Source organism: Rhea americana, unplaced genomic scaffold, assembly GCF_003343005.1.
Source record: "Rhea americana isolate MKP2758 unplaced genomic scaffold, rheAme1 scaffold_197, whole genome shotgun sequence".
In the NCBI taxonomy this organism is placed as follows: Eukaryota; Metazoa; Chordata; class Aves; order Rheiformes; family Rheidae; genus Rhea; species Rhea americana.
The window spans coordinates 259,501-284,407 of NW_028186116.1; the positions used below are offsets into that span (position 1 = coordinate 259,501).

Here is a 24,907-nt window from a genome sequence, read left to right on the forward strand (position 1 = left end):
ATGGGAGGCTCGAGGGACTCGCTACTAGAAATGAGCACATCTGGTATAGGAAGGTCTCAAAAACAAGGGGCTGGAGCATATTCCAAATCCTACACTCTCGTGTAGGAAACTACACGAAAACACACACACACACACACACACACACAATGAACTCTGCTGGTTTCCCGCGCTATTTATATTTAAATAACAAAAACTCTTGTACATAAGGAACTCTTTTGTATAAATGAAACTATTTTCTTCTTCTCCAAACAGAAAAAGAAACCAGGGCACAAAGAATTTGATGTTACAGATTTAAAAATATAATATATATGTAAACATATATATATATTTCACATCATTTTGAAAGGGGCACAAGGAAAGACTCAGCGACTTTTTTTTCCCTGATCTTGTCGGTGGTTTTGAAAAAGGAACGTCTCGAAGACATTGCATGCTATTTTACTGTTCTGAAAACAACAGGAGTTGCTTCAATTTGCAAATGCTTATGTGTTAATACCTTTTTCTATGAAAAAAAACCCAGCGCTGTGTGCAATAAAGGTTATGTTTATAACGTGGGTGTTTCTTAAATGAGCAGACGGGGAGCTGGGACGGGGGGTGCCGCGGGAGGAAGGAGCGGAGACGGTGTCCGGGCACGCAGCGCGCTGCTGTTCGGCAAGGCCGGCTCCACCAGGCTGTGAAGTCCAGCACACCCCTCCTCCTTGGGTGGTTTCTCTCCTTGGCTGCAGCAAGTAAAAACACTAAAGAAACGCATCAAACCCTTCCCCTTGCTGCACGCACAGCTGCTCAGGAGAACAAGCCCAGCTAAAGGCAGGCAGCACCTGTCCCCAGCACCCCCGGGGCTGGCAACCTTCCTTCCCCTTCCCCGCTGCCCAGGCAGGCAAGAACGGCTGCTAGACACGGTCGTTTTACTCCGTTAGACCTGAAATAGCACCAGCTCCCCCTCTGGAAGGTGACGTTCTAGCTTTCGTTGTAAGTGCATTTTTTTGTTTCCTTATTTCCTCCAGTTTACTAGCTCATATTTTAAATTGTTTACCATTTCTCAATCCATGCTTGGTACCCACTAGTTCCATGTCTTCTTTACAATAAACAAATAAGCTTGTCCTTTTAACTTAAATTAGCAGCTGTGACACATGCATAGTTTGGGTTTTTTTAAAAAAAAAATATATTTTTTTTTAATTCTTGAAAGAAGCATTATTTCTACCACTGCAGTTACAATCACTTGTTGTTATATAGCATTAGTTTTTTTTTTTTTTTTTTTTTTTTTTTTTTTTAACACCTCTCATTGATTTGTTCATTCAGTTACAGCAAAAATCTTATGGGCAAAAACAACAGTTACTGGCAACATCATTACCTGCTACTTCAGTTTTCGGCTTGCTGTTCCAGCAGCCACTTGTGCTGGCGCACTGGTCAGCAGGGCTGCCTTTGATGTTGTTTGCATGTTTGTTTCCAAGTAAAACAACTCTTACAGCTCCAGCTCGTTTTAAATGCCTCAGCAGCAGCCTGAAATGGACAGTTACTCTCTGGGGTTCAGGAAAGGAGCTGTCACTACAATTCCTTATGCTCACTGGTATCACTCCTGGTGAGTATTTTGGCACCACCCTGCACAAAGGAGYATTTGGGGTACGGACGTGTACACCTCATGGAGAGGCTGGCAGAAGGGCGGCGGGTGAGCAGGGCAAGTGCCTCGGCAAATAGCTCCCACGCCAGGTTTTGCACCAAAAGCTCCATCTATCCCTGTAAAGCTTTCCTTGGAGAGAGAACTGTTGTGGGGCAGGGTGGGGTTTTGGGGGTTTTATTTTGTGTCTGAAGCACATGGCCTGGTCAAAGATGCTGCATTTGCTCTGCCTGACCCTCTCGTCCGAGCTGCTCTGCCTCTGTCGGTGGCTGGGGCTCACCTGCACGCGCTGTCCTTCCGAAGGAGTGCCGGGGCTTGCCTGCATTCGGGAAGGTCCAGCAGAGACCCAGGAATTTCCCAGGAGGTTCCAGGTTGTTGCCCTGCGTCTGGAGTTGTCCATTTGGCTGTGCTGAGACGTCATGTCAGGAGTGATCAGCTTGCCCCCAAATCCACGTGTGAAACGGGATTAGGCTCTTTCTGCAGTATTTGGGATTGTTTTTAATACGAATTTCAAATGCGGTTCTGAATAACATTTACTTCTATGCATGAGTTTTCTTATGCATTCATTTTTAACGGGTTTTTGAAGACAATAAAGCCATGGTGATTTTCCAATTTAGCACGCCACGAGTGCCTAGATTTTGTACAGCATTTGTACACAGGAYATAACCAAGGCAATTCAATGCAGCAGCTCTCGCTAAGCAGCTCTGACAGGGTCTTTTAGGACCACAGACATTGTCTGGCTCACTCTTAGGTAAGTCGTCATGGGACRATACTAAGGTGCGTGGGTGGCCAGGGGCACTCTGAGCCCCAYACCTGGGGGCCGACTTACCGTGTCTGCGGGACGCAGCTGCTCGTAACCCCACCAAGGGACCTCGCTCACCTGCAGCAGGACAGCCCTGGTCAGCAGTGATGCACAGGCTTCTGGTTTTGCTCAACAGCTTCCTAGAAATCTTGTGGCTGCAGAAAAACTCCAAATCCTCCCAGCAGGCTATTGCAGCATATTCATGGACCCAGTGTCTTGCTTAGATCTACTCTAGGGAGCCCAYGGGTCCATGCAGCGACGTCAACACATCACTGCTCCGACAACACATCCTGTAATCAGGTCTGTCTTACACCAGTTAGCGTCTGCCCTCAACCCAGTGAAACCACTCTCTGTCCTGCCTGTCTCTCCCCAAGACCAGTGGGAAGCACTGACAAGCAAACTAGCAGCTCTCTAAAACGTTCCTCTGGTTTGCAGAAGCAGTTCAGTGCATGTTCGAGTTCAAAACCCTTTTCACAGTACAAATTTAAATACGGAGCCAAGCACCCACCCTCATCTCAAAGCAGTGTTACGGCTCTGCAACCATGCAGCACCTCTGAAATGTCAATCCCAGAGTCTGAATAGAGGAGGGAAGAAAAGGCAAGTATTCTTGGCAGCGAGAGTAAGCGGATTAGCAAGATAAAAGGAAGAACAGATTAACACGTCTTTATTATAATCGGCTAGCACAGCTTTCCTTCTACATCGTAGCAAGAGTTCTCCACCCCCAGCAGTTACAAACCGTGGCATTGTACAGGTCATTAACGCGGTCTGAATTCCCAGCACTGGACAACAACAGGACACCAGCATTCCCATCCCTGCCCACGAAGCCGCTGCCCTTTTACGATGGGTGCAGGCTCTCCCCAGGAGAGTCTAGCCACAGCTACAAACCTGGCTGTTGATGGAGGGCGGACAGTTCAAGCCACACTACCCCAACTCTGCCTTCAACAGGAAAAAAATACCAAGAAATTAAAAGAGCTGGCTTGGTCCATTTGACTAACTCGCTCCCTGCACAGCACTCCAGCCAAATCCCGTCCTTACAAAGCACGCGTACCTCCTGGCTTCAGCCCGCTCAGGCCTGAGCCCTGCCTGCGATGCAGCCGGGCAGCTCACCCGCTCCAGAGAGGGGCACCAAACCGTAACAAGCTCGGCACTCGCAACGTGCCTCGAGAAAAGGGCCRCGAGCAGCACTGCAGACGCAGCCCACACTGCCAGGCAGTAACAAAGTACTAAAAGCAGCCCGAAGACCAAACACCAGCACTTACAAGCTGGCTGGGCAGCTGGGGATGCAGCCCAGGTGAGACAGACTGAGGACATTTGTGGATGGAGAGGACAGAAAGGGAAAGCTGCCTCCTCCCTTGCCTACCTTGTGCCACTGGACACCTGCCGTGTCACAGYGCACAGGATCTCCTCACCAACTGCTCAAACATGGGCAGGCAGACAGCCCTGCCATCCAACCCTGCTCACAGCAAACCTCCTCTGGCTCTGCTGCGCTTCCATGTTCCTGCTAGCACAACAACTCTGCMCCCTCCAAAAGCCAGTGCTCAAAAATGAGTGTTAGAAACTGCGATAACCTTAGGGTCCTGTCCCTGCCAGACCTGGAGCTGGTCTCTGCCAGCTCTCATCTCGTTCGGCTTGTGTGCCGAGATCTCTTGTACCAGCAGACCGGGACAGGGTGGCTGGCCGGTAACARGCACCTAACCCAAATGCCAAACCAGCAGTAGAGCCTGGCTCAGTACGAAGCAGGTTCAGTGTCAGCACCTGCAGAAGACAAGTTCCAACCTGCACCCTGGCTCTGAAAGCAGCRCACCAGCACTCCCCCAGAAAAGCAAGATCAGCTCATACTTAGCACCCAGCACGGCTCTCGCTTCTGTTGCTGCCTGTGGCATGCAGCCAGCGATGTCCCATTCCTGGCCAGCTTGCAGACGTTCGAAAGCTCCCCGAGGCAGCCGCCCGGAGCAGGAGAAGAAAGGAGAGCAGTTCACCCTGGCTTCAGAAGCAAAAGTGCGGAGGGAGGCACGCAGAAGGCTGTTGCTGAGCAGAGCGAGGCCCCAGGCAGCTGGCTGGCCCTAACCGCTCTCAGCTGTGCTGGCCCTCRCTCTCGGGACACAGCTGCGAGGACAGCCAGCTCAGCAAGCCCCCCAGCACTGCTCCTGCTCACAGCTGCCCTGATGGCCTGCCACCCCACAGCTGTGGTGGCTGCCACCAAGAAAAGGCTTGGAAATGCCAACCCGGGCCCTGAGGTCCCCTCAAACACCTCCTCACTGGTCGTACCCTGGCCCACCAGTCAATGCCACCTGGGGAAGGACTCACCAGGAAAGAGATTTTGCTCTGACCAGCTGCCAAYGCAAACACCAAAAGGGTATCTACAGCTGCGCACACACCAAGAGCTACGTATGAGGGAGCAGGGTCACAGCCACCATGGCTGCGAGTCTCTCTGGGGTACAGAACGGACAGAAGGAGGGGTGGTGCAGAGCAGGGTGGCCGGCACGTCTATGCCTTCTCCTTCTTGTGCTGCTGGTATCTCCTGAAGTGAGTCTGGATGGTGACGGCTGCCTTCTCAGAAGGGTCGCAGAACAACTTGCTCTCGCTGCTGGAATCAGGGGTCTCGTTGCCTAGGACGATAACCAAACATCACAGTGAGCACGAGCAGTTCTGGTGGCCCTGGACAGGGCCCTGAAACCAGCACTCCAGCAGCTTGGAGGGGCATCTCTGGCGCGCAGGGCAGCGGAGCAAGGAGCAGAGACAGAAGGGAGAGAAAAGCCAGCCTCTCTACCAGTACTAAGCCCTCTATTTACACAGCTTTACTCCCCAAAGACCTCAGCTTCCCCATGTTTAATCACCAAGTATGATACTCACTTACTTTCACACACACAAATAAGATTAGAAAAAAAAAAACAGCACTGTACAGCAATAAAGCTCTCATACTGAYAAATGGGAGCCCTCCCTATCCCATGCTTAATGTGGCATGAGGGAAGTATTGTGAAATTCAACAGGAACTGAATCAAAGCTACTCAGCAGCGCTCTTTTAAGCGACTGTGTCACTGCTAAGCACCCCCCGAGCTGTGATCAGAAATCCTGGTGCCAGATGCTGCTGTATAAACTCACCAATGTCACCTGAACCCATTTTTATTCACATCCTAAAAGAAATTGCAAAGTAAAAAGATGCATAAAAAAGTCCGCGGTGGGAATCAGCTCCCTCCTGCCCTGCTTAACAAGATACATTGTCAGCTGTAAATCCTGCTCACTGCAAAAATCAAACGCCAGAGGCTGGGGAGCCACCGGGGGCATTTACTGCTCTCTGTTTCCAGGAACAAGCCCCCAGCTGTGTGGGCTGCTGACAGCTCTGTGMGAAGTGCACCTGGCAGAGGAGCTCCGCAGGGCTCGGCAGCGGCAGAGCTCATCCRTAACGCCACGCTGCTGTAGCAACACACGAGTCTCAGCGTCAGCCCGCCAAGTCGGGCCCTTGACCTGCTGACGGAGCGGTGCAGCCTCCCTCGGGGCAGCAGCCAGGCTGGCCTGACCGCGAGAGTATCTGGGGAAGGGGGTCACATCCCTTGCATGGGAACACCTAGGGCTGACAGCCTGGGTCACCGCAGCGTAGCTGTGCCGCTCCTGGAGGCACAAAATGCCCCACTGGTTTCCAGGGGGCATCCCAGATCCAGGCCAGGAGCCCGTGGTACAGGACAGGGAGCAGCAGCCCAGAAGCGCGCGAGCTCCTGCCCTCCCCGGGCGCCGCTGCCCCAGCGAAGGGCCGGGGGCCCAGGCGCAGAGCTGACAGCGCAGCGGGTCAGCGCGGCGAGCAGCACCAGGGCCAGCGGCAGCCGCCCGCTCCCGCCGCGCCAGGCGGCCGGCCCTGCGCGGGGCTGCYGGAGCACCGCTCTTATCCGATTACCAGCCGAGCTGCGCTCAGAATAGAAGTGGACAAATCCTATTTGCTGAGCACTTGACTTCATTAGAGGTGGCAGAGTCTTAGAASCAAGAGCCAGGAGGGGCAAAGGAGGACCTACTCCAGGTGGTTTTGCCAGACCAAGGAGAGGACTGTCCCCACCGTGCAAGGGGACAGTCAGACCCGTGCGATTCAGCTGGACCGGTTTGTAGCGTTGAGAGCTCCTGCCTTTCTAAAAAGGGCAGTATCCGAGTATTTTCCTCCTCCAAAGCTGCCTCCAAACTACTCCTTAATGAGGCTTCCCAAGGGTGGGTTTCCTGGGAGGAGAAAGAGGAGGGAAGGGCTCACCCCCAGTAATCGGAGCTACCGCAGTGCCTGCTCTTCTGTTGCATCCCACAGTCACAGGTTTCCCCCACTACAGAGACCAGGACCGGCTCCCTGCCCGCTCCACGCTCACCTGTCTGTCCAGGGATTGAGTAGATGCTGYTGTGTCGAGAGCTCCTGCCTTTCTAGAAAGGGAGAGATCAAAAGGACAACAGAGTTAGTGATAACTCCAGGCTGCGGCGGTGAGAACAGGCTCTTTCAGGCCAGCTGGGAAGCACTGAAAGGGACCGGGCTAGCTTCACAGAGCTTTCTGCTACCCATTCCCTTTGGGAAACTTGAAAATACTTACTGTTGTTCCCTTAAAGGGCACTACAGAGCTCTGATTAATTAATTTGCATTTGTGAGAACTCCTCTGAGGAGGAGCAGAGAAAAGAGCTTTGTATCAAAAATGGGATCTGGTGAGATTTGCTGGTAACATCTTACGATGTTACACTGTACAGTGTAGCCTCACTAAATCTGCATTTCAAATCAGCGTGCAACTGCACTTGCYGAGTTTGTTTCCTAGATTCCAGCCCCGACCCCTGCCTCTGCAGCACCTGGGATGTCACGTCTGCTGGGGAATATTTTCATCCCTACAAGAAAGCAACCTCAATTCCTCTACAAAYACACTTCTATACTTTTCAATCTACCCTGCCTCTTGGAATTAAGTCATTCTCTGTCTTTTAAAGGCTRGGGGGGAGGAACCTCTCCCCGGTGCCCAAACCTGGTCTGAGCAGACTGCTGGGTTAACACAGGTGCTGCTCTCTCTGGTTGAACTCCGCACCGGGCACGGCCCTCGCTGCAGGCCCGAGGCATGCCAAGCACCTACTGACAGACAACTGCTGCTTTGCATCAGCATCGCTCGAGATCTCCCCTGACAGTAACAGATCCCAGCGACACTGCCCGGCAGGATGCTCCCCGGGACCTTTCCCGTGCACCTGCGATACAGATGTCCCAGGCCAGCAGCAGCGCTGCCAGAGAAAGCCCTGGAGCTGCACAAGGGCCCCGCTGTCGCAAGCTGGCAGCCCGGGCAGGGCACAGCTGCTCAGCCGGCACGTCCGGGGCTTCCTGCACACCCAGACCCGCTGCGCAGAGCGGGCAGCCCGCCCCAGCGACTCTCTGCGGGCAGCCTACCATCACTGGGTGTCCCCGCAGGCACGTGGTTTTCGCTCCACCTGCGGAGCCCACCGCACATGCCCCACGTTTCACCAGGGAGGCAGAGGCCAGGATCTGCCAAGGGGTCACTCTGGCAAAGCTGGCGATGGCATTTCAAATACGCTCTGGGACCGCCAGCAAGCAACCCCTCTCCCAGTCGGCTGCCCTGGCTGACCACACGCAAGGAAGCAGAGACCAGCACTCACCTCGCTGTCCCGGCTGGTGCGGCGACTCTGTGTCACATACTGGATCTGCCAGGGCAGGGGCTGATACACGAGATACGGCAGGGGCTCTTCATGGAAGAGGCTGGTCCCGAGCTGGATGCAGGGAGAGGATTGCAGCAGGTGAGAGGGAGAGGAGAGGAGCAGAGGCAGAAAGAGCTGCTCCTCCACACCCGYCGCCTCCAGCGATCACACCTCCGAGCTGCCTTGCTAACCGTGGTGGTGCCCAGCTTGCCTTCCTGGCACCAGACTGACCTGCGATTCTTGCTGCATGTTCTCACAGCTGCCCCAGGGGTTCATGCCTCAAAGAGACAAGGCCCAGGCGCGGCAGAGCGGGGACACACCAGCCGGGGACCCTGTGCACCAAGGGCACGCTCACTGCCACACTCTTCCTCCTCCCACTGACACCCTAACTGTCCAGTCTGCCACCATACTTGCTCGCTTGCCAGAGATGATTACGGAGTCACCAGCAGCAGATCAGGAAGGAAAGATGCAGTGGCAGCAGGTTTCCCTGCTGAGCTCTTATGAGACAAGAACCAGAACTAAGCAAATTGGCCAGGCAGCAGGGCTGCAGAGCTTACGGATAAGGCGGAGGCCATGTGGCATGGTGCTCAGGGCAGGCCCAGGCCTCCTGCCCAGGGTTGCCTGGYTTAGGGAGTCACAGGAGGCATGCACCCCAAGGAAAGCAGAGAGACCTCTGCCTCCTCTCCCTGCCCAGAAGGGTTTCTGGGGCCTGGGAACTGCAGGGGGCAGRTGAGGCAGGGCTCAGAGCTCTGCCGCTGGCTTATGCTGCGGCACTGGGGCTCTCCCTTCCCCCTTGCTCGCATGCTAGCACAGAAGGGCCAGTGCAAACCACTACACAGGCACCRCTGCAAAGCTCCTAGGGACCCGCAGGCATTGGCCCTGGGGAAGGATCTACAAAAACCTGAAGCATGGTCAGTGGAGCCAGGAACAGCTGTCTGTCCTTAAAGAGTCAGCCAGGCCGGCAGCGATACAGCCCACAGGCGGGCTAGCAAAACGGAATGGATGAGAAACCCATCTCCACTTTCTTGCCACTCCCCCACGAGACTAGGCAGCCCTAGAAAGCAGAGGGCTTTCCTGCCTCCCCCATGCGCACCCTTGCAACGCCAGATCCCCAGCCTGRGAAGCCCAGCTGTCTGCACTCACACAGGCACAACAGAGAGCTGCGCTCGGCAAAGCTGTCTATCGACCTGCTTCGTTAAGATGACAAAAACTCATGCAAGCTCTCAAGCCAACACCGCAGACAACTCGCTGGRGATAATGGAGCCGCTGGGTTGCAAAACCAGAGACTCGTGGCACCGCTGTCTCCAGCCGCAGCTGTGCTGGCTGCTGCTGCCAGCATGCAGCGACTAGGGGAACAGCCGAGTCCAGACTCCCCACTGCTCACTAGCTTTTGTAACAAGGTAAGAACCTTGCACACTAACCTTCTAGAAACAAGACTGAAAGTATTAAAACATACCTGCTGCCAGGCCAACCCAGACTCACCTGTCCAACTGCTCTCACCACGAAAAACAGCGCCGTCATCAGGGTTGCCAGCATGGYTGGAGTGTCCAAAGGGGCTGCTGCTGTTCTGGGAAATCAACACTCGGAGCGAGGCACAGTGGTCTCTGAATAGCCAGTGACTGGAATGACGCCTTCTCCAGCAGGCAGCCTCCAAGTCCCTTAATGAGCTTACGGCTCACATTCATTCGGCAGAGTAATTGCACGCTGTCCTTTTGCTCTTCTAATCACTGAATTTCTCCAACATACAAGATACTGCCATTCCAGGAAAAGCAAATCCTCTTGTTCCCTGTGTACACATGCAAGCAAGCGCAAGCCTGTGCCCATTACGCATGCTTGCACCCCCCGCACCTCAGGCTCAGCTCGAAGGGAGCTGAGAAATGACACAGAGCAAATCTCCTCTGCTTGCGACTGCCTCCCAGCAGGATTTCAGCAAAGCCTCCAGCACCAAGAAGGCACCCACACTTCAGATGTAACTTTGGGTTTCTCGGGGTTGTCCCATGCTCTTTGCACAGCAGCTGCCTCAGGAGCAGAGTAGGGGACAAACTGAAATGAGGGGCTCAACGACATGCCAAAGTCCAGGGTGGGAAGTGCTGGGTTCAGCACTTCCAGCACTCGGTCACTGCTGCAGTGGGCGAGCCCCTGGGTAAGCTGCAAGTCGTTTGTACTTAATCAGGCTTCTAATTGATTTTTCAAATTTAATTACAAACTGTGAGGGAAAGGGAGCCCTCAACAGAGCAAGACACAGCACAGCCCAGAGTCTCCACCAAACAGCTTTTGGGTTACCTGTGRCCAAGCAGCATCAACATCATCGGACAAGGCAAGCCGTGAACAGGCCAGCAGCAGCAATAACACACAATAGAGCATCGTTCTCCTCCCATACAGTGGAGGAGGAGGGAAAAATGGGCCAGGAAAGGGTATTTTCAGAGCAGGCAGGACTCGAGAGCCAGTGCTGTACACTGCTTGTAGGTCAATGGGTGCCACAACAAGAACTACCTGCCCTCAAATGCGCTTACCTGGGCAAGGTGTATTGCTGTCAGAGTCCTGCCCAAGTAGCTCTTACTGCAGTCTCCAATGGGCACAGACACACATGTGCAGATCAAGCACAGCAAGAACTGTGGTAATTCAGGTCGAGGGGTTGTCCGGTTCTTGTTTTTAAGGGCATGCATCTATGAGCCTCCATTTCTGCACAGCCAGCTGATGCTGTTCCTGTGCCAGGTCTGTCCTTCAGCTTCAACAGCTCTCCTCCCTTCCCCGCATGCACAGCAGCAATCACACTCCTTCCTTTCCAGCCCTCCCTCCACAAACAGAACACAACTGTGCACAGTATCGTCCCAGCCCCTGCACGCTTCTGTGTGCCTCGTGCATCCTGGGACCGCATTTGCCTTTTGGTCCGTTCTCCAATGCACCAGCAGCTCTGATTAGGCTATGCCCACCCAGGGTCCCCACATCCCCATCCACGCCAGCCTTTTCCAGCCAACAGTGCACCAAACAGAAGAAGCAGAGCTGGGAATACAAGGGCAGGTGTCGAAGCTCCCCTCTCCCCATCCCTTCTGTGACTGTCTGTGTTACTCTTCCACCGTCTCTCAGCGCTGGAGAGTCCCCAGCCAGGATGCACGCTGTGAACGCCCCGTTTGGACAGAGGCAGCCTTTGCTGCAGTGCTTTGAGACAGAGGACAAGCTGAGTCTTTAATGAAAGACTACCTCAAAAGGAAAATCACAAAGGGGCAAACATGCACAGCTAGGAAGGGCTGGCCACGGGTGTCGTGGGGCTGCTGGAAGGAGATAAGAAGGGAAAAGGAACAAGCCATGGGAAGAGAAAAGCACATCACCAATCCTGCCTGATTTACGGTGAGAGCGTTATTCAGCGATCCAAGCAGCAGGACTCGGGCAAGCACACTGCAGCAACAGCAGGACCTATAACACCACTCGGGCAAGAATTCACGGCTGCTCTGAAATAAACGGAGAAATYGGCAGTGGCAGCCAATCTGCAGAGTTTACCAACTTTAACACATCCCRAGTTGCCGGAGAGCAGTTCCCGAGCGAGGCCCAGATCCATGCAAGCGCGATGCAGCCTCATCTTCCCGGGGACAGCTCTGCACCCAGCTAGGGCACAGTCAAGGAGCACCCAGGAGAGCGAGACTGCAGCTCGTGGCGCCGCGCGCACCCGCAGGCAGCCCCCTCCGCCAGCCGCCGSCTGCGTTGGCCTTGGTCTGTTCCAGCACGCAGCCTGCCTTACAGCCTTGACATCAAGCTCCAGACTGAGAGAACCATTGTAATGAGCCTGGAAGACAGTTTTCTGAAAAGGGCAGGATATAAGCCCATGAAAAGCTGTCCTGCTGGCTGAAAGCCCCACAAAGAATGGCTTTTGTAGTTTTGTTTTTTAGCTTTTTCTCTGCCCCTGCATTTGCTACCCTAGCCAGATGCTTAATAGAATAATAGTAATCAAGCCGCAGCGAGCGGAAGTGGTCCTGGAAATTGCCAGAGATGACCTTGACAAGCGACAGCATCAAGCAGCCTCAAGACAAGCAAGGGGAAGGTGTACAAGGTGAGTAGAAGGCTAGGCCTACAAAACCAGGAAAGAAAGTATCACAGCAAGAACAAATAAAGCTACAAATATCACCATCGCTCTGAACATACCCAGATTGATTTAATTTGCATACAAAATAGGATACAACTGGTATCACAAACTTCAAGGAGACAATAAACACATTTCAAAACAGTGTTGCTAAGAAAACAGGCATTTCTCCACACTATTTATACATGCTTTTCAGAACACACAGACTGGACTCAGCCTCACGGCCTCGGGTACAGTGTCCGACTGACTGAGAAAGCCAGAACAGCAGGTTTCTTACAAAAACACTGCCTGGAAGGCCTGCCACAGGTCCTGCTACTCGCAGGGAAACCAGCAGCAAAATCCGTACAGACGAGGATTGGTATAATCTGAGAGTAGACAGGAAATCTGTATTTTATCTACCCCTTCCTACAGAGGGATTCCTCTGGCCAGCTGCCATTCCCTGTGGTCATCCAAGGCCTCCCCGTTCGGCCAGTGCCAACAAGAGTTAACCCGGACCTCCTCAGCAAGGACACGCACGTCGTGTTGGCTACTGGCAGTGCCTGGAGAGAGCCTGCGCTCAGGTCCACGAAGGTGGGCCCGACCGGATGACCAAGCTGCCCTAGGACAAAGGCTGGCCAAGGAATCTAAGAAGTTCTAAAAAAGCTCAATAAAAAAATGTAAATACAAACGCTCTTCTTGAGATTTTTAAAATGTTCATCAAAAATATATTGCTATTTGCATGTAAACATTCCCTGGGCACACTCGCAGCATGGACTGCCGCAACAGTGTGCCAGGACACAACACAYGGAAGCAAAGCAGGAGGAGTTCTGCTTTGCTCCGCTGTGCAGCACCACTAGCCACACTGAGAAAGACACAACACTAAAGGGTCTGGAGCAGCAACTTCACCATCCTCCCTGCATCAGCCCCCTCTGGAGAGAATGGCTTTGAAGATGATTTCGCACAGACAAAATCCCTTGAAATGCAGACTTTTTAATCAGACCAAATGGCAAATWGCAGGGCCATTTTTTTAAAGCATAAAATATTAAAAGTCAGCTTGGAGGAAAGACCAACATCACAACCGAACACCCCATTCCCACCGAGCCGCACGAGAGTCCAGCCCACCTCCCCCCCGTTGGGGAGGGCAGCGCTGTCTGCCTCCTGCCCGCTGCGTGCACCCCTGCAGGGTCATGCCAGGCCGCCCGGATAAAACTCCCCAGCACAACACAACTGAGGTCACCCGGTGAGCCAAACGACGAGCCACCCTCCCGGCAGAGGCGCTCCGGGAGCGGCACGGCCACGTCCCGCGAGGGAGGCCGCCCCGGCCGCGGAGCTGAGCTCCGGAGCTGTCCCCAGGCTGTGAAAGGACCCAGGCGGATCTTCCTCTCCTCTCGACGTTCACGCTAGACCGTGCTTCCCAACAGCGGCTGCGCCAGCAGAAACCACCCCGCGCTCCCTGGCCCTCGCTGCCCTGTGCCGGCACGTTTGGAACGAACTAGACGAGCACCCAGCAGAGCTGCGCTGTGTGGTCGTGGCCGGCACTGCTGCAAGGCGGGGAGCAGGGTGGCCTTTTCCAGAACATCGGCCGTGAAAGCCRCCCTTGGCTTATTTCTATTGCTTCCACATCAACAAAAAGGAATGTTTCCCAGAGAGTCAGGATCCGCCATTCTGCACGTCAGCAATCAGCCTCACAAAACCAAAGCGCAGAGCACACCACCCGGTAAACGTTTTCCACTAGAACGTCCCCAGATTCTACAGCCATTTTGCTGCTCGTTCTCCCCTGCTTTCACATGTGCTATACAGGCCAGATGACTCTGCTCACCTGCCATGAAGCATTTGCTGGGCATCAGCATGGGCACCTTTCCTGATACCTTTCCTCTAGCAAAGTCTCAGCTGGATTCCCGTCCTCCCCCTTGACCAGTTACTCAAAGTCCTCCATGATTCACAGCTCTGTCTCACAATCGCTGGAATACTAATGAGAGAACTGTTGATTTATTGAAGCCCTGATATTTCACCACTGGATTAAACAGTCTATAAAGTATATTTGGACACTTTGCAGGATTAGAAGAATCCACCTGGGAAGTTCACTTCCTCCTTCCTCTGCTCTCTCACTAAGAGACTTTATTTCAAGGGCACAGCACAGAGGCAGAATGGAGAYGGCTGGGCGTCACCGAAACACGATATATCATTAGGCAGGCCGCATGGGCCCCAGCCACCACCTCTCCAGRCGCTATGCCCACAGCCAAAGGCTGAAAATGCCACATCCCACCTTTTAGTAATGGTACACTTTAATTTGTTTGTTTTCATCCAGTCCTAGCTGAAGCAGGCTGGAGCTGCTGGCAGGGGGCTTCTGCGCACCTGGGAAGAGAGGCCTGGCAGCTGGGTGAAGGAAAAGCACGGCTTACACGAGGGATTAGCATGCATGAGCACAGCCAGGAGACAGGACAGGTACTGAGGGGCAGGAACCAGCCTCATGCACATGTGTTGTACTTAGCCTGCTGCATCCAAATCAAACGGAATTAAAGGGGGATTACGGGACTCAAAGGAGCACTGCGCTCAGGACAGCTTGCACTATCGGAGGGACTGAGGGATTTGCTGCTAATATCAGTGTACCCTGCAAAGGCGATACTTACAGCCTCACTATAATGCTGTTACAACACAAACCTGGAAACCAACCTCCCTATGAATAGCACTGAGAGGTTTCATTCCAGGGTCTTCCTCCAGTCAATCCAAAACTGAGCTGGATGGGACAGCTCCACCAGGAGCCCAGGGCCCTCTCTGTGCAGCCACACGGCCATCCCACATGCCAGGTCCACACGACTCCTGGGAAGCCTCACTTCAGAGCTCTCAATATGCAAAGACAGAGCTCCCACCCACARCAAATCCACTAATGCTGGGGCTGCATTAGAGGGACCAAAACCAGGCCTGCAAGGCTAGGTCCCTGCTTCCCTGCCTCCTCCTCCACTGTGCACTCTCTTTGGCTATTTTTGTAAACTCTCATATTACCAGCTGCAAGCACTGTGCATCACAGCAGAGCAGCAGCACTCCAGAGCACYGCAGCACAACTGGAGAAAGGGAAGAAGAGAAGAGATTTTCTCAGAGTCAAGTGCAGCTCAAAGAAGAAAAAAACAGCTCACTCTTGTCTTAACTGCTGAACAACGTGTTCTTTTGCAGAGTTGGACAGTAAAATAGAGGCTAAGGCTTCAAAATTGCTGTTGAATGCTTTTCTGCTCCTGATTCACTCACCTCCCGCTACCTCTTCCTACCTGCTGCAGGAAGCTGGAGTGCAATTAAAGACCAGATGCAGGCAAAGGATACACTTCTGAATCCCTCTTGAAGTCCTCTAGCCATTTCTTGTTGGTCTCAATCATTCCTTGAATACTCATCCTATTTGACTCAGAGCCTCGGAACTGGGAGTGCTGGAACAGGCGGATTTGCTCACTGTTGCATGTAAGAGGGAGAGAGAGAGAGGGAGAGTAAGTGAGAAAAAGAGGTCTAGAAAGAAATGATTGTAGAGCTGAGAAAGATGATGATGAACTGCTACAAAAAGAGCCACAGCTAACAAGAAGCAACCTCTTTTTGGCTCCAAGCCCTCTGCCCAAACACATCATGGGGATARGCTGCAGCAGCCACCCACTGTCCAGCTGCTGTCCCTCTTTCGGTCTATGTAGTGTGAGAAAGGCTTGGGTGGCGGCCTCCCCTCCACCCACACACACAGCACCGCCTGTCGTGGCAGAGCCGGCATGAGCTCCGCTTGGCCRGCATCCCTGGTCCCTGCTCCTGGAACCAGGGTCATCAGCACAATKCTCACTGCAGATGTACTGAAGAAGCTGCAAGGCAGCGCTGAGCGTGTGGCACTGAATAACTAACGATATCTAACCTACCCACTTAAGAATAAAATCTAACTTATTTGATATCACAAGTAGATGAGAACAAATTTGTATCTGACCTATAAACTATTCCAGGCAAATAAAAGCAGCACAACGAAACAGAAACACGCAAGCAAAAAGAGCCTTACTCTGCAGGTACGTAACCCAGCTTGCTCTCCAGAAAAGTAGAACTTCCACTGAGTGATGGTTTCCCACCTGGAAAACAGGTATTAAATACAGGTCCAAGATAAAGATCAAAGTCCTTTTAAACATGGGTGCATTTCTTCTTGTGTTCACTGTGCTACGGACACCCCCCCACACACACACAAGCTGAGCCATCTGTGGAGGCACTTCTGAGCAAAGGGGGAAACAGCCTGGGAAGCCAATCTGCCAGACTAGCCCAAGGCTCTCTTTCCAATAGGGACAAAAGCTGGGAAGCAAGCAAGWATTCCTGGTTCAAACCAAAAGAACCAAGTCTCCTCTTGGACTGCAAAGCCACCAGAGATCAAACATGATGCTCATCAGCTCCTTTTGCTACCCAATGATAAACAGGCCTAGGATTAAACACTGCAAGAGGGGCTGGTTTTCACTCCAGATGCACAGGGCATAGTGCTGTTTTCAAAGAAACCAGTGTGGTGAACCCTATCTGCAATTCACAGGAGGCTTCCAGCAAAGCAGGGCTGCTTCCTCCCCTTTTGCTCCCTYCTTTAATAACTGCTTTCTTGGGTGTACGTCAGAGGCTGAACTGCTCTGGAAGCAGGGTAACAAGATCAGCCATATGCTGCAGTTCCTGGAATGAGGTTTTCTCATTCTCTATCTCATTAGCACCCTTCCCAACAGCAGCACCAGTAGATCTGGGCTTATCATCAGCACTGGAAGGGTGAGCTGATTAGAACTTGCAGGACAGCAAAAAGAAAAGCAACACACAAACAAGCAGAGGGATTAAGGATTGGAGACTGACCTGGGAAATACTTGTGCCATTTCTCTGCCAGGGTGCTATCCACTGACTGTCCAGCTGTGAAAGAGCGGCTGGAGCTCAGCCCAGTGTTCCAGGCCCACCGGTCAACCAGAGACACCTTGGTGGGAGGCACCAAGGAGCCACCTGCCTGAACTCCTGCCAAGGATGCATAGGTAGAAAGAGGGACRCCGTCGCAGGGCACCTGCACCGGCACCTGTGTTGAGGTGAAGAGCGGAGACTGACGATTGTTCAGAGAGCCCAAAACACCGAGGACTCCGTTCAGCTCACTAGTGATGCGGTGCAGGGAGTCTGTCAAGTACTGGATCTTGTCCAGCTGGGGGTCAGTCTGTAGATCGGTTCTCAAATCAACTAGCAAAAGAGGGGAGAAAAAGAAATGGATCACTGGGATGGTAAGGGAGACTTTGGCTCCCTGTCAGGAAACTCTCTTCTCTGGGCTCATAAAAAGCATAAAGCTCCCTAGGGCACTGGCCAAGTTAGATATTGGACCATCAGGTCTGTGCTGATACAAGGGCTCTGATCTTACAGTGAGAGAAAGCCCTAAAGTTCCACGCGTGCCTGTAGATGTTTATTGATCAGGGTCAGAGAGACAATCTCTGACTGGACAGATCGTCAATCTGTTGCCATAGGGAAAATTTCTTAATTTTTTTAAGCTTCAGCTTTGCCAGCCTTTCYGCAAGCAACAAGACCCTCCTGCCTGCTTACGGAGATCCTTGCACTTCACCTGCACAGCCCTAATTACAGCAGACTGAGAGCAAGCAGAAAAGTACAAGCAGCAGATGAAGGGAATGCAGCAACCTTTCCTGTCATAGAGATGGGAGGAGGAAGAAGCCTGGATACCAGCAGAAGAACACCTCTGTAGCAGCAGAGAGGGAAGAGCCGAAGCTCAAGGCACAAGTGTTAGAGCCACGTTTTATAACTCACACTAATAACGAAGGCAGAGTTTCAAAGGCTAGTTCACGCAGATCGCACCCCTCTCATATGGCACTACAGACAAGGAGTAAGCCTTTCAAATACAATGCTATGCAGAGCACTCCCAGTTATAGACAGCAGACCTGCCTCCCTGGTTTAGAAGCTAATGAGCACAAGTGAGAACAAGAAAAGGTACATCACAGAGAGGTGAGAGGAAAGGCAGAACTAGGCCTAAAGCATTAAACATTGGACAAGCATACTGAACCAGCTAGGCCCTTACATTTAGGCTGATGTACATCTGCACTGGACGTGCTGTTTGTGTCCTCAGAGTTGCTGAGATCAAAAGTCACCATCTTTTTGCACGCAGCACTCTTCAGCGTATCTTCATCTGAAAGCTGGCCAAGATAAGGAAAATAGTGCAAATAAAACCTGTGTGCTGTTCCCTGGAACAAAAAAGCCACGGGAATACTGCCTGCAGCTACTCTACACAGGGTGGGCTGCAGTGAGGCACRGGCCAAAGGAAGGCAGAGGTACCCCCCCCCCAGACCCTTGCCAGCAATATCTGAAAGCAAAGAGACTGCTCAGTCTCTGTAAGAAGCAGGTGCATGCACTAGAGGTCAAATCTAACAACTGTAAGAAGAGGATCTTCTGGTCAGAAGTCAAGGGGTTTTGTGGATTAAATAAGCCTCATAATTCTTGCACGGGCTCCCTTATCTCTCTGCACCAAGGAAAAGAACCGGACCATCAAAGGTCTTATGCGCTCACATCTGCTGCTGCCTTGTCTGAGGCCACATGGGCACAGGCAGAGCTGGAGAGATTCCAGGGGCTGCCTTGATCAGGAAATAAGACCAGATCACCACAAGGTCACATGCCCTTGTTTTCTCTGGGCACAAATCATGCCAATTTTTCCGGCTGCTTTCTATATCCAGTCTGCAGTTGTATATTTAAAAGYGAGTCCAAATGTCATCAGCAGAGGGAAGGCACAATACTTGCAATTTTGCCCAAGATACAGACGGTTTCACAGAAATGGTTTCACAGAATCAGTAAGGTTGGAAGGGACCTCTGGAGATCATCCAGTCCAACCTCCCAAAGATTTCCTGCTTCTGGTTCCCCTGGGGCTTGAACCCAGGACCTTCAGCATGTAAAGCAGATGTGATAACCACTACACTATTCCYCTAAACATCTAACAATTTGGATGTGAGGTTTTGTTTCATATCCTTGGATACTTCAGCRTATCAGTGGTAACACAGATTTGTCTCTAACCTAACAAACAAGCTTCTCACAAGCCAGTTCACTCAGCATGTTTCCTCCAACCAGCTCCATCCCTGATGCCAGCAGCCCTGCCTGGCAAGCTGCCACCATGGAAGACACTCTCCCTCCATCCTAAACCCCAGCCCACGTTTGTTCTGCTGGCTGCAGAGCTATTGAATCATGTGGATTCGAGTCTAATTAGGTTTGTCATTCTTTCCAGCTCTGTGACTAGCCTACTCTCTCCAGCCTCTCCCACAGAGAGGCAGACACATCGCTCTTCTCTCAAAGAATGAGTTTCTAGTAATCCAGCTCCATAGGCAAACACTGGTGTTCAGACACCACTAGCTAAACAGCTCTCATGAGGACCAAAAGCCCTACAAAGACCCAAGCCTAGGGGAGGACCCCAAGAGCTCTGTGCACCATACGAGTGCAGCCAGGTAGGTCCAAATGATTGTAATGCTGGTGGTTACCTCTTCCAAAATTGACGACTCCAGCTGGCTGAGCTTTTCTTCCTTCTTCTTCAGCAGCACCTGTCCTTTCCGCATAGCCAACTTCATCTTGTCCAACTGCTTCGCTTCCTGCAGTGGAGCAACAGCCAAGCCAAGGAGGAAAATTAAACGAGAATGACAGGAAATAATCTAGTGCTCACGGTGACTTTCACTATCTCACTTCTACCCAACACAGCATATCATGCTGCTGGAGTAAAAATGCTCCCAAGTCTTTGAGATCACGGGAAGCAGAGAGTACAGAGGGGACAGCACAGCCCTCAAGCAAGGTTCCCCTTCTGAACCCTGCATCCAGTGGGGTCAACAGCTTTGTCTCTGCTAATTGGAGCACTCTCCATCATCAGTGAAGGAACTGAAGATGTGCCGTGTGTGTAGCTGGTTTATCAGCAGAGCTAGCAAGTACTACAGAACCCCTTTTCAATCAAGAGTGAAATCACTGCAGATTGATAACCACAAACCTGTACCTACCAGCACTTCCTTTCATACAAGGAGAATGTGTGCCACTGGAATTGCATGATGGAGAAACCTTTTTCCTTACTGAATGCTTCCTCCATTTTTAGGACTCAAGAGCTCCAAYTAATCACAAAATTCCTGCAGTCTAGCAGGCTACTGAGAGTTGGCTGAGCTGCAGTGTCTGCTCTGAAACTTGTTCCTAGTCCAAAGTATGCACAGTGAAAGAGAACTTGAAGTATTTGATCTTGCAAAGTTCTGGYAGCGGTGGGCTATGCATTCACATGCAGGCACTCTCAGCCACTCATCTGATGCACAGTAACACCACTTTGATCCAAGCCCTAAGTTAGGTTCTAATTAAGCCTGTTCTGCAGCACATCAAATTTGCTCGGCATTCCTGAACAGCTCTCCTGGTCTTCCTTAAGTAATCTTTACAGCCAGCCTCTGAGGTGGGCAAAGACTCTAACCCCTGTGTTATGATGATGAAGACACCCAAGCAGGGATTAATGAACACCTCACATCCCTCTGGTGACACACCAGATCTGATTTCCAGAAGGAATGAACACCCACAGCTGCCTGTCTCTGCAGCTGCAGAGCCAGGTATTTATCTCAGGGCTCTGAACTCCCTGGTGCAGTCATGACACCTACTATCTGAACAGGATCAGAGCTCAGTTCACTTACCTCTTCCAAGTTCCTGCGCATGCCCTCCAGGAGCTGGGAGCTGTCAGGATCCTGCACCACCTCCTGTGCTTTCTGCATGTCCTGGCGCCACTGCTGCTTTGCAGCTTTCAGTGCTGTGTGCCTCTTCCTCATGGAGCGAGTCTGGCGCACCAGGAACTCCTTTGCATTCCTAATAGAGATCCCTTCTGCAGAGATGTAGCTCCTGATGCTACAGGAAAGACAGATATGCACCTGGCTTTCTCCACCTGTGCTGGGTGTTCAGTCCTACAAGCTTCATGCAGCACCCTCCCAAAAATGGATTCTCTGTGCTTCCTATGTGTGTAAAACCCAAGAAAGGCACTTTCCAAAAGTGTCTGTCACGTGGATACTCACTGATCAAACTGGAAGTCATCCTCACGGCTTGGAGAGGGTGGGGAAGCAGGCATTCTGGATGAGTGCTAATGAGTTGAAGAGTTTCAAAAACCAAGAAATATGCATAAGAAAATACACATGACTCCAAGCACCCAAGTATCCCACCCCTCTTTCCCCCCAGTAAAAACAGACAGAAAGTAATAAAGACTACAAAAGATACTGATGTCTTCCAGCAAAGAAAAATGCATCATCGCATGTCAAATCAGTTCATACAGAGGGAACCAAAGCCAGAATTTTTGAGGGAGTTACAGTCTCAGAAGTCATACGGCAAATGCCTTTGCAATGGGCTGTACTCACAGCTTGAATAGTTTCTCCCAGGTCTTCAACGTGGAGCTCAGCTTTCCCTCTTGGAGATTCTACAGTTTCTTCTCCCTCTAGCTCTTTCAAAGTCTCCTGTTTGCTCCTGATAGTCGCCTCAAGCTCACTGCCACAGAAGAAGGTAACAATGGCTGCACTGGGTGAGACTGCACATCCAACTAGCCTGCTAACGTATCTGCAAAGGTGTCCAAAGCAACCTCCGGTTTCCAGGAGGGAGGAAGGGCCACAGTTGGGAATGCAGAAGCACCTTGATAGCAAGGATTCACAAAAGCCTGCAGCAGCTGTGTCTCAAATCAGCTCACATATACAATTTCCCATACACTGGAATAATAAATACAAATGAGGGACTTCATACTACAGCAGCTGGCAGATCCAGACTGTCAGATCCAAGGCAATGGGTATATCAGCCACTGGCAATACAGCTTGCCAGCTACCATTAAAACAAGGTTCTACTGCCACTGGCTGCTTGATGCAGCTGAATTGGTCACACAGTACCTCCAGACAAAACCCGCATCGTGTCTGTGGTGTGATGTCAAACATAACCACTGGCTATATAAGGAAACATTGGTTCATGCCCATGTTTACCCTTAAATAGACGAGTAAACCCTTACCCAGGACCCCTGTCATCTTAAGAAGATCTTTTCTCTGCCTTTCATTGCTTCTCTCAAAGCATTTTATTAATCTTAAAGACAGACAAGGGGAAGACAAACAAACAAACCTGACAAGCAGAGATGAAGGGACAAATTTACGTGGCAAGTTTTTACTGTATCTGGAAACAGAACCCAGGAGCTCTATGTCCTAGACATGCAGCAAAACTACCATTAGGGTTCTGAAAGAATATGGTCCAACATACAAGAAGCTCAGAGGTAGAGGCCCAAGAGCTCCAGGCTGCAGTGCTGGGCAGATTTTGTACAACAGGGGAAATTTCACATATACATACTTGATGCGCTTCTGCAGCCTCTGGCTTCGAGTCTGCAGCAAGTCCACCTGGGCCTCCAGCTCAGCTTTCTGATCTTGGAGCTCTTCAAGAGATTTACGCAGTTGCCGGATGGAGTCGAGAAGGCCGGTGTGCACCTTTCTGTTCTCCTCTAGACGGAGCTGAGAAGCCAAAAGAGCTTCCTACAAGCAAAAAAGAAATCCCCTGCAACTTTCCCAGCACTCCACACAAGAGACTCAAACCACCTACACTGTTCACGGCAGGTCCCAGAGCTACGAATGTGCACAACACATGCCAGTCCTGGAGGAACAGACAGCTTGCCAAAATCTCACCACTAGGAAATTTTCCTGGCTATGTTAGAGGCACTTACCTTCCAGTCAGGTCCATTCTATTCACCTTGCTCACAAATTCCTTAGCCTGCTCTGCAGGCCCTTCACAACTGCAGGCAGTTGGTAACGCTCGTGTGTTACCTACCTTTGGGAAACAGCTCTGAGCCTCCAGCAAGATGGCACTCCGGCTGAGACAAGGTGGCAGGGAGARATTTTTAGACTCACAATTTAACAGTTATACAGCTCGCTTTTTAAAGTCATTGTTCTAGCATGCTCCTTCTGGTCCCTACCTCCTGAGGAAAACAGCACACCCCCAGAGCTCAAACATACATACCTCTCTCTCTAGCTCAGTCCGTCTGTCTTCATCCAGCAGCTGCTGCCTTTTCTTTCTCAGAGTCTCCTCCTACATACAGGAGAGCAAGTAGGTGAGCATTAGAGCGTAACGATGCCAGCAGAGGAGACTGCTGAGATTCAGCAGTGCTTGGAGAAGTGCAGAGGTCAGGCCTAAGTTTCTAGGCCATTACAAAATAGCTGAGCATTGTTCTAGTTTTACTTTGTCCCCCTCCATACACACCCACTCTGTCCCCTGCCCTTTGTTAGGCTTCATCAAGCAAGAAGCCAGGAACAAGCATATCTCTGTAGGAAGAACATCCCATCCTGCTCAGTAGCAAGAGTTCTCAAGGCATATGCCCATTTCTCCAGAATCTCACTTTTGTGAAGCCTCTGGTTGCCTCCAGCATTTCTCCACCATTTTCCTTTCTTACTCCAACATTGCTTGGAAAGGAAGGGGTAATAGAAGCAAGATTATCTACAGCCTCTGGAGAAAGCCTGGACTTACAAGATCTGACAGATAAGAGTAGCAGTCAGTGATTTATTTATGCCAGCTCCACAGGAGCTTTTGGAGCACTTTTCTCTCTCCTCTGCTTTCCACATTAAAGGAACAGTCATTCCCTTCTCAAGAYAGCAGGGAGAAGAGGAGGTAAATCAGGAAGAGATTGTCTGAAATCTAAAGTAACATTGAGCAGGACATGCTGCCGTGACAGCAATTGTATGAGCCCTCTGACACCCTTACAGCCACATACTGCCCACCAAAGCAGGGGAGCAAATCCAGGGCACTGATTTTCAACACARTGACACCAGCCATGAGGCTGGACTACAATAATAATGCTTAGCACTGCTCCAATTCTTGATAGAAGTTTCACTTCTAACTTGGATGGCAGCAAAAGCCTTGGCTGAGCACTTCTGAAGAGTAACTCATGAGGAAGCAGTCAGAAGAGCAGCAGAGGCTGGGAAATATCTGAGAGCCCACCACAGCTTCCTCACCTGGTTAAGGAGCTGCACTGATCTGGCCTTGGCAGCCTTTGCTCGCATTTCAAGCTCATTTTCTGAATCCTGGAGTTTTTTTTCCTGCACAGAGATGGAGTGAGTTAAACAGAAYGGCACAAGTTGCTCGCCAAGTAGAGCTCTGCCACTGGGGAGAAGAGAAAAAGCCTGGGAAAGTATGATCTGCCACTTGTACTGCACTGGGCTGCGCAGGACRGCAGGAGCACTGCAGTGGCACAGTACCCAGGCCATCCCTGAGCAGCCAAGTCATAACAAACCACTAGGCACAGTGTTCTCCTCACCTTCTCCCTGTGCCTGCGCTGCAATTCAGTGAGCCGCTCATCCAGCTCTGCCTGCAGAGCTTTCACTTCTACTTCATGAAGGTGTCGGAGGCGCACCACCTCACTTCGCAGGCCCTCAGACAGCTCCGCTCTTTGTTTTCTCTCCTGTTTGTTGCAAAAGCCAAACAAGAAAAGTGGCTGTGTGAAGCAGAGGGTTCTCCAGGAAGCCAGCAGGAACATACAGGACACAAACCCTCTGGGAAGCAGTGCCAGKCCAAGGACAGCCCAGCCTAGCTACTACAGCCACCTCCCAATTCACTGTGCTCCCCCACAGTACCTCCTCCTCATACTGATCCTGAATCCTTGCTAGGACCTCCTGGTGCTCTTCTTTCATCCTCTCCATTTTCCTCTCATGGTCTTTTTCCACTGCCTGGCGTTTCTCTCTCAAAAGTTCACTGAGCTGCAGTGATCAAACAGAAAGAGACTTTGCCTGAACCACAGCACTGCAGCCCCCAACTCAGAGAGCAACTTCTCACACAAACAGAAAGGCTG

At 51.5% G+C, this 24,907-nt stretch overlaps 3 protein-coding genes across 6 annotated transcripts in view; 1 reads left to right on the plus strand and 2 right to left on the minus strand.

Moving 5' to 3' along the window:
* Window positions 1–530, plus strand: part of DSCAML1 (DS cell adhesion molecule like 1) — an 83,075-nt gene extending 82,545 nt beyond the window's left edge. Inside the window, 1 exon segment of the mRNA XM_085303157.1 lies at window positions 1–530. This exon segment is cut by the window's left edge and continues 111 nt beyond it. Coding sequence (XP_085159283.1) covers window positions 1–105 — 105 coding nt within the window. The 3' untranslated portion in view covers window positions 106–530.
* Window positions 531–3,051: 2,521 nt separating this feature from the next.
* LOC146596876 (uncharacterized) lies at window positions 3,052–11,563 on the minus strand. Of its 3 annotated transcripts, XR_014895600.1 has the most exons (5): window positions 9,543–11,563; window positions 8,022–8,132; window positions 6,755–6,806; window positions 6,419–6,614; window positions 3,052–5,023 (listed from the first exon to the last, which is right to left on the minus strand). XR_014895600.1 is itself a non-coding variant. In XM_085303090.1 (4 exons), exons 1-4 carry the CDS (start codon window positions 9,594–9,596, stop codon window positions 4,902–4,904), a joined length of 339 nt encoding a protein of 112 aa, XP_085159216.1. In that variant the 5' UTR covers window positions 9,597–11,563; the 3' UTR covers window positions 3,052–4,901. The 3 variants fall into 3 exon arrangements, 2 of the variants coding, with proteins under 2 accessions (XP_085159216.1, XP_085159217.1); XM_085303090.1 differs by lacking the exon at window positions 6,419–6,614; XM_085303091.1 differs by lacking the exon at window positions 6,419–6,614 and having other exon boundaries at window positions 8,292–11,563.
* A 1,525-nt stretch (window positions 11,564–13,088) lies between these two features.
* CEP164 (centrosomal protein 164) overlaps window positions 13,089–24,907 on the minus strand; it is a 40,407-nt gene continuing 28,588 nt past the window's right edge. For both annotated transcript variants that reach the window (XM_085303089.1, XM_085303088.1), the window contains 14 exons: window positions 24,693–24,815; window positions 24,377–24,520; window positions 24,075–24,158; window positions 23,086–23,154; window positions 22,426–22,604; window positions 21,465–21,591; window positions 21,129–21,193; window positions 20,757–20,964; window positions 19,590–19,697; window positions 18,149–18,263; window positions 16,942–17,307; window positions 16,130–16,196; window positions 15,430–15,552; window positions 13,089–14,483 (listed from right to left, as the gene is read on the minus strand). In XM_085303089.1, coding sequence (XP_085159215.1) covers window positions 14,384–14,483; window positions 15,430–15,552; window positions 16,130–16,196; window positions 16,942–17,307; window positions 18,149–18,263; window positions 19,590–19,697; window positions 20,757–20,964; window positions 21,129–21,193; window positions 21,465–21,591; window positions 22,426–22,604; window positions 23,086–23,154; window positions 24,075–24,158; window positions 24,377–24,520; window positions 24,693–24,815 — 1,878 coding nt within the window. In that variant the 3' untranslated portion in view covers window positions 13,089–14,383. The remainder of the gene's footprint in view (window positions 14,484–15,429; window positions 15,553–16,129; window positions 16,197–16,941; window positions 17,308–18,148; window positions 18,264–19,589; window positions 19,698–20,756; window positions 20,965–21,128; window positions 21,194–21,464; window positions 21,592–22,425; window positions 22,605–23,085; window positions 23,155–24,074; window positions 24,159–24,376; window positions 24,521–24,692; window positions 24,816–24,907) is intronic.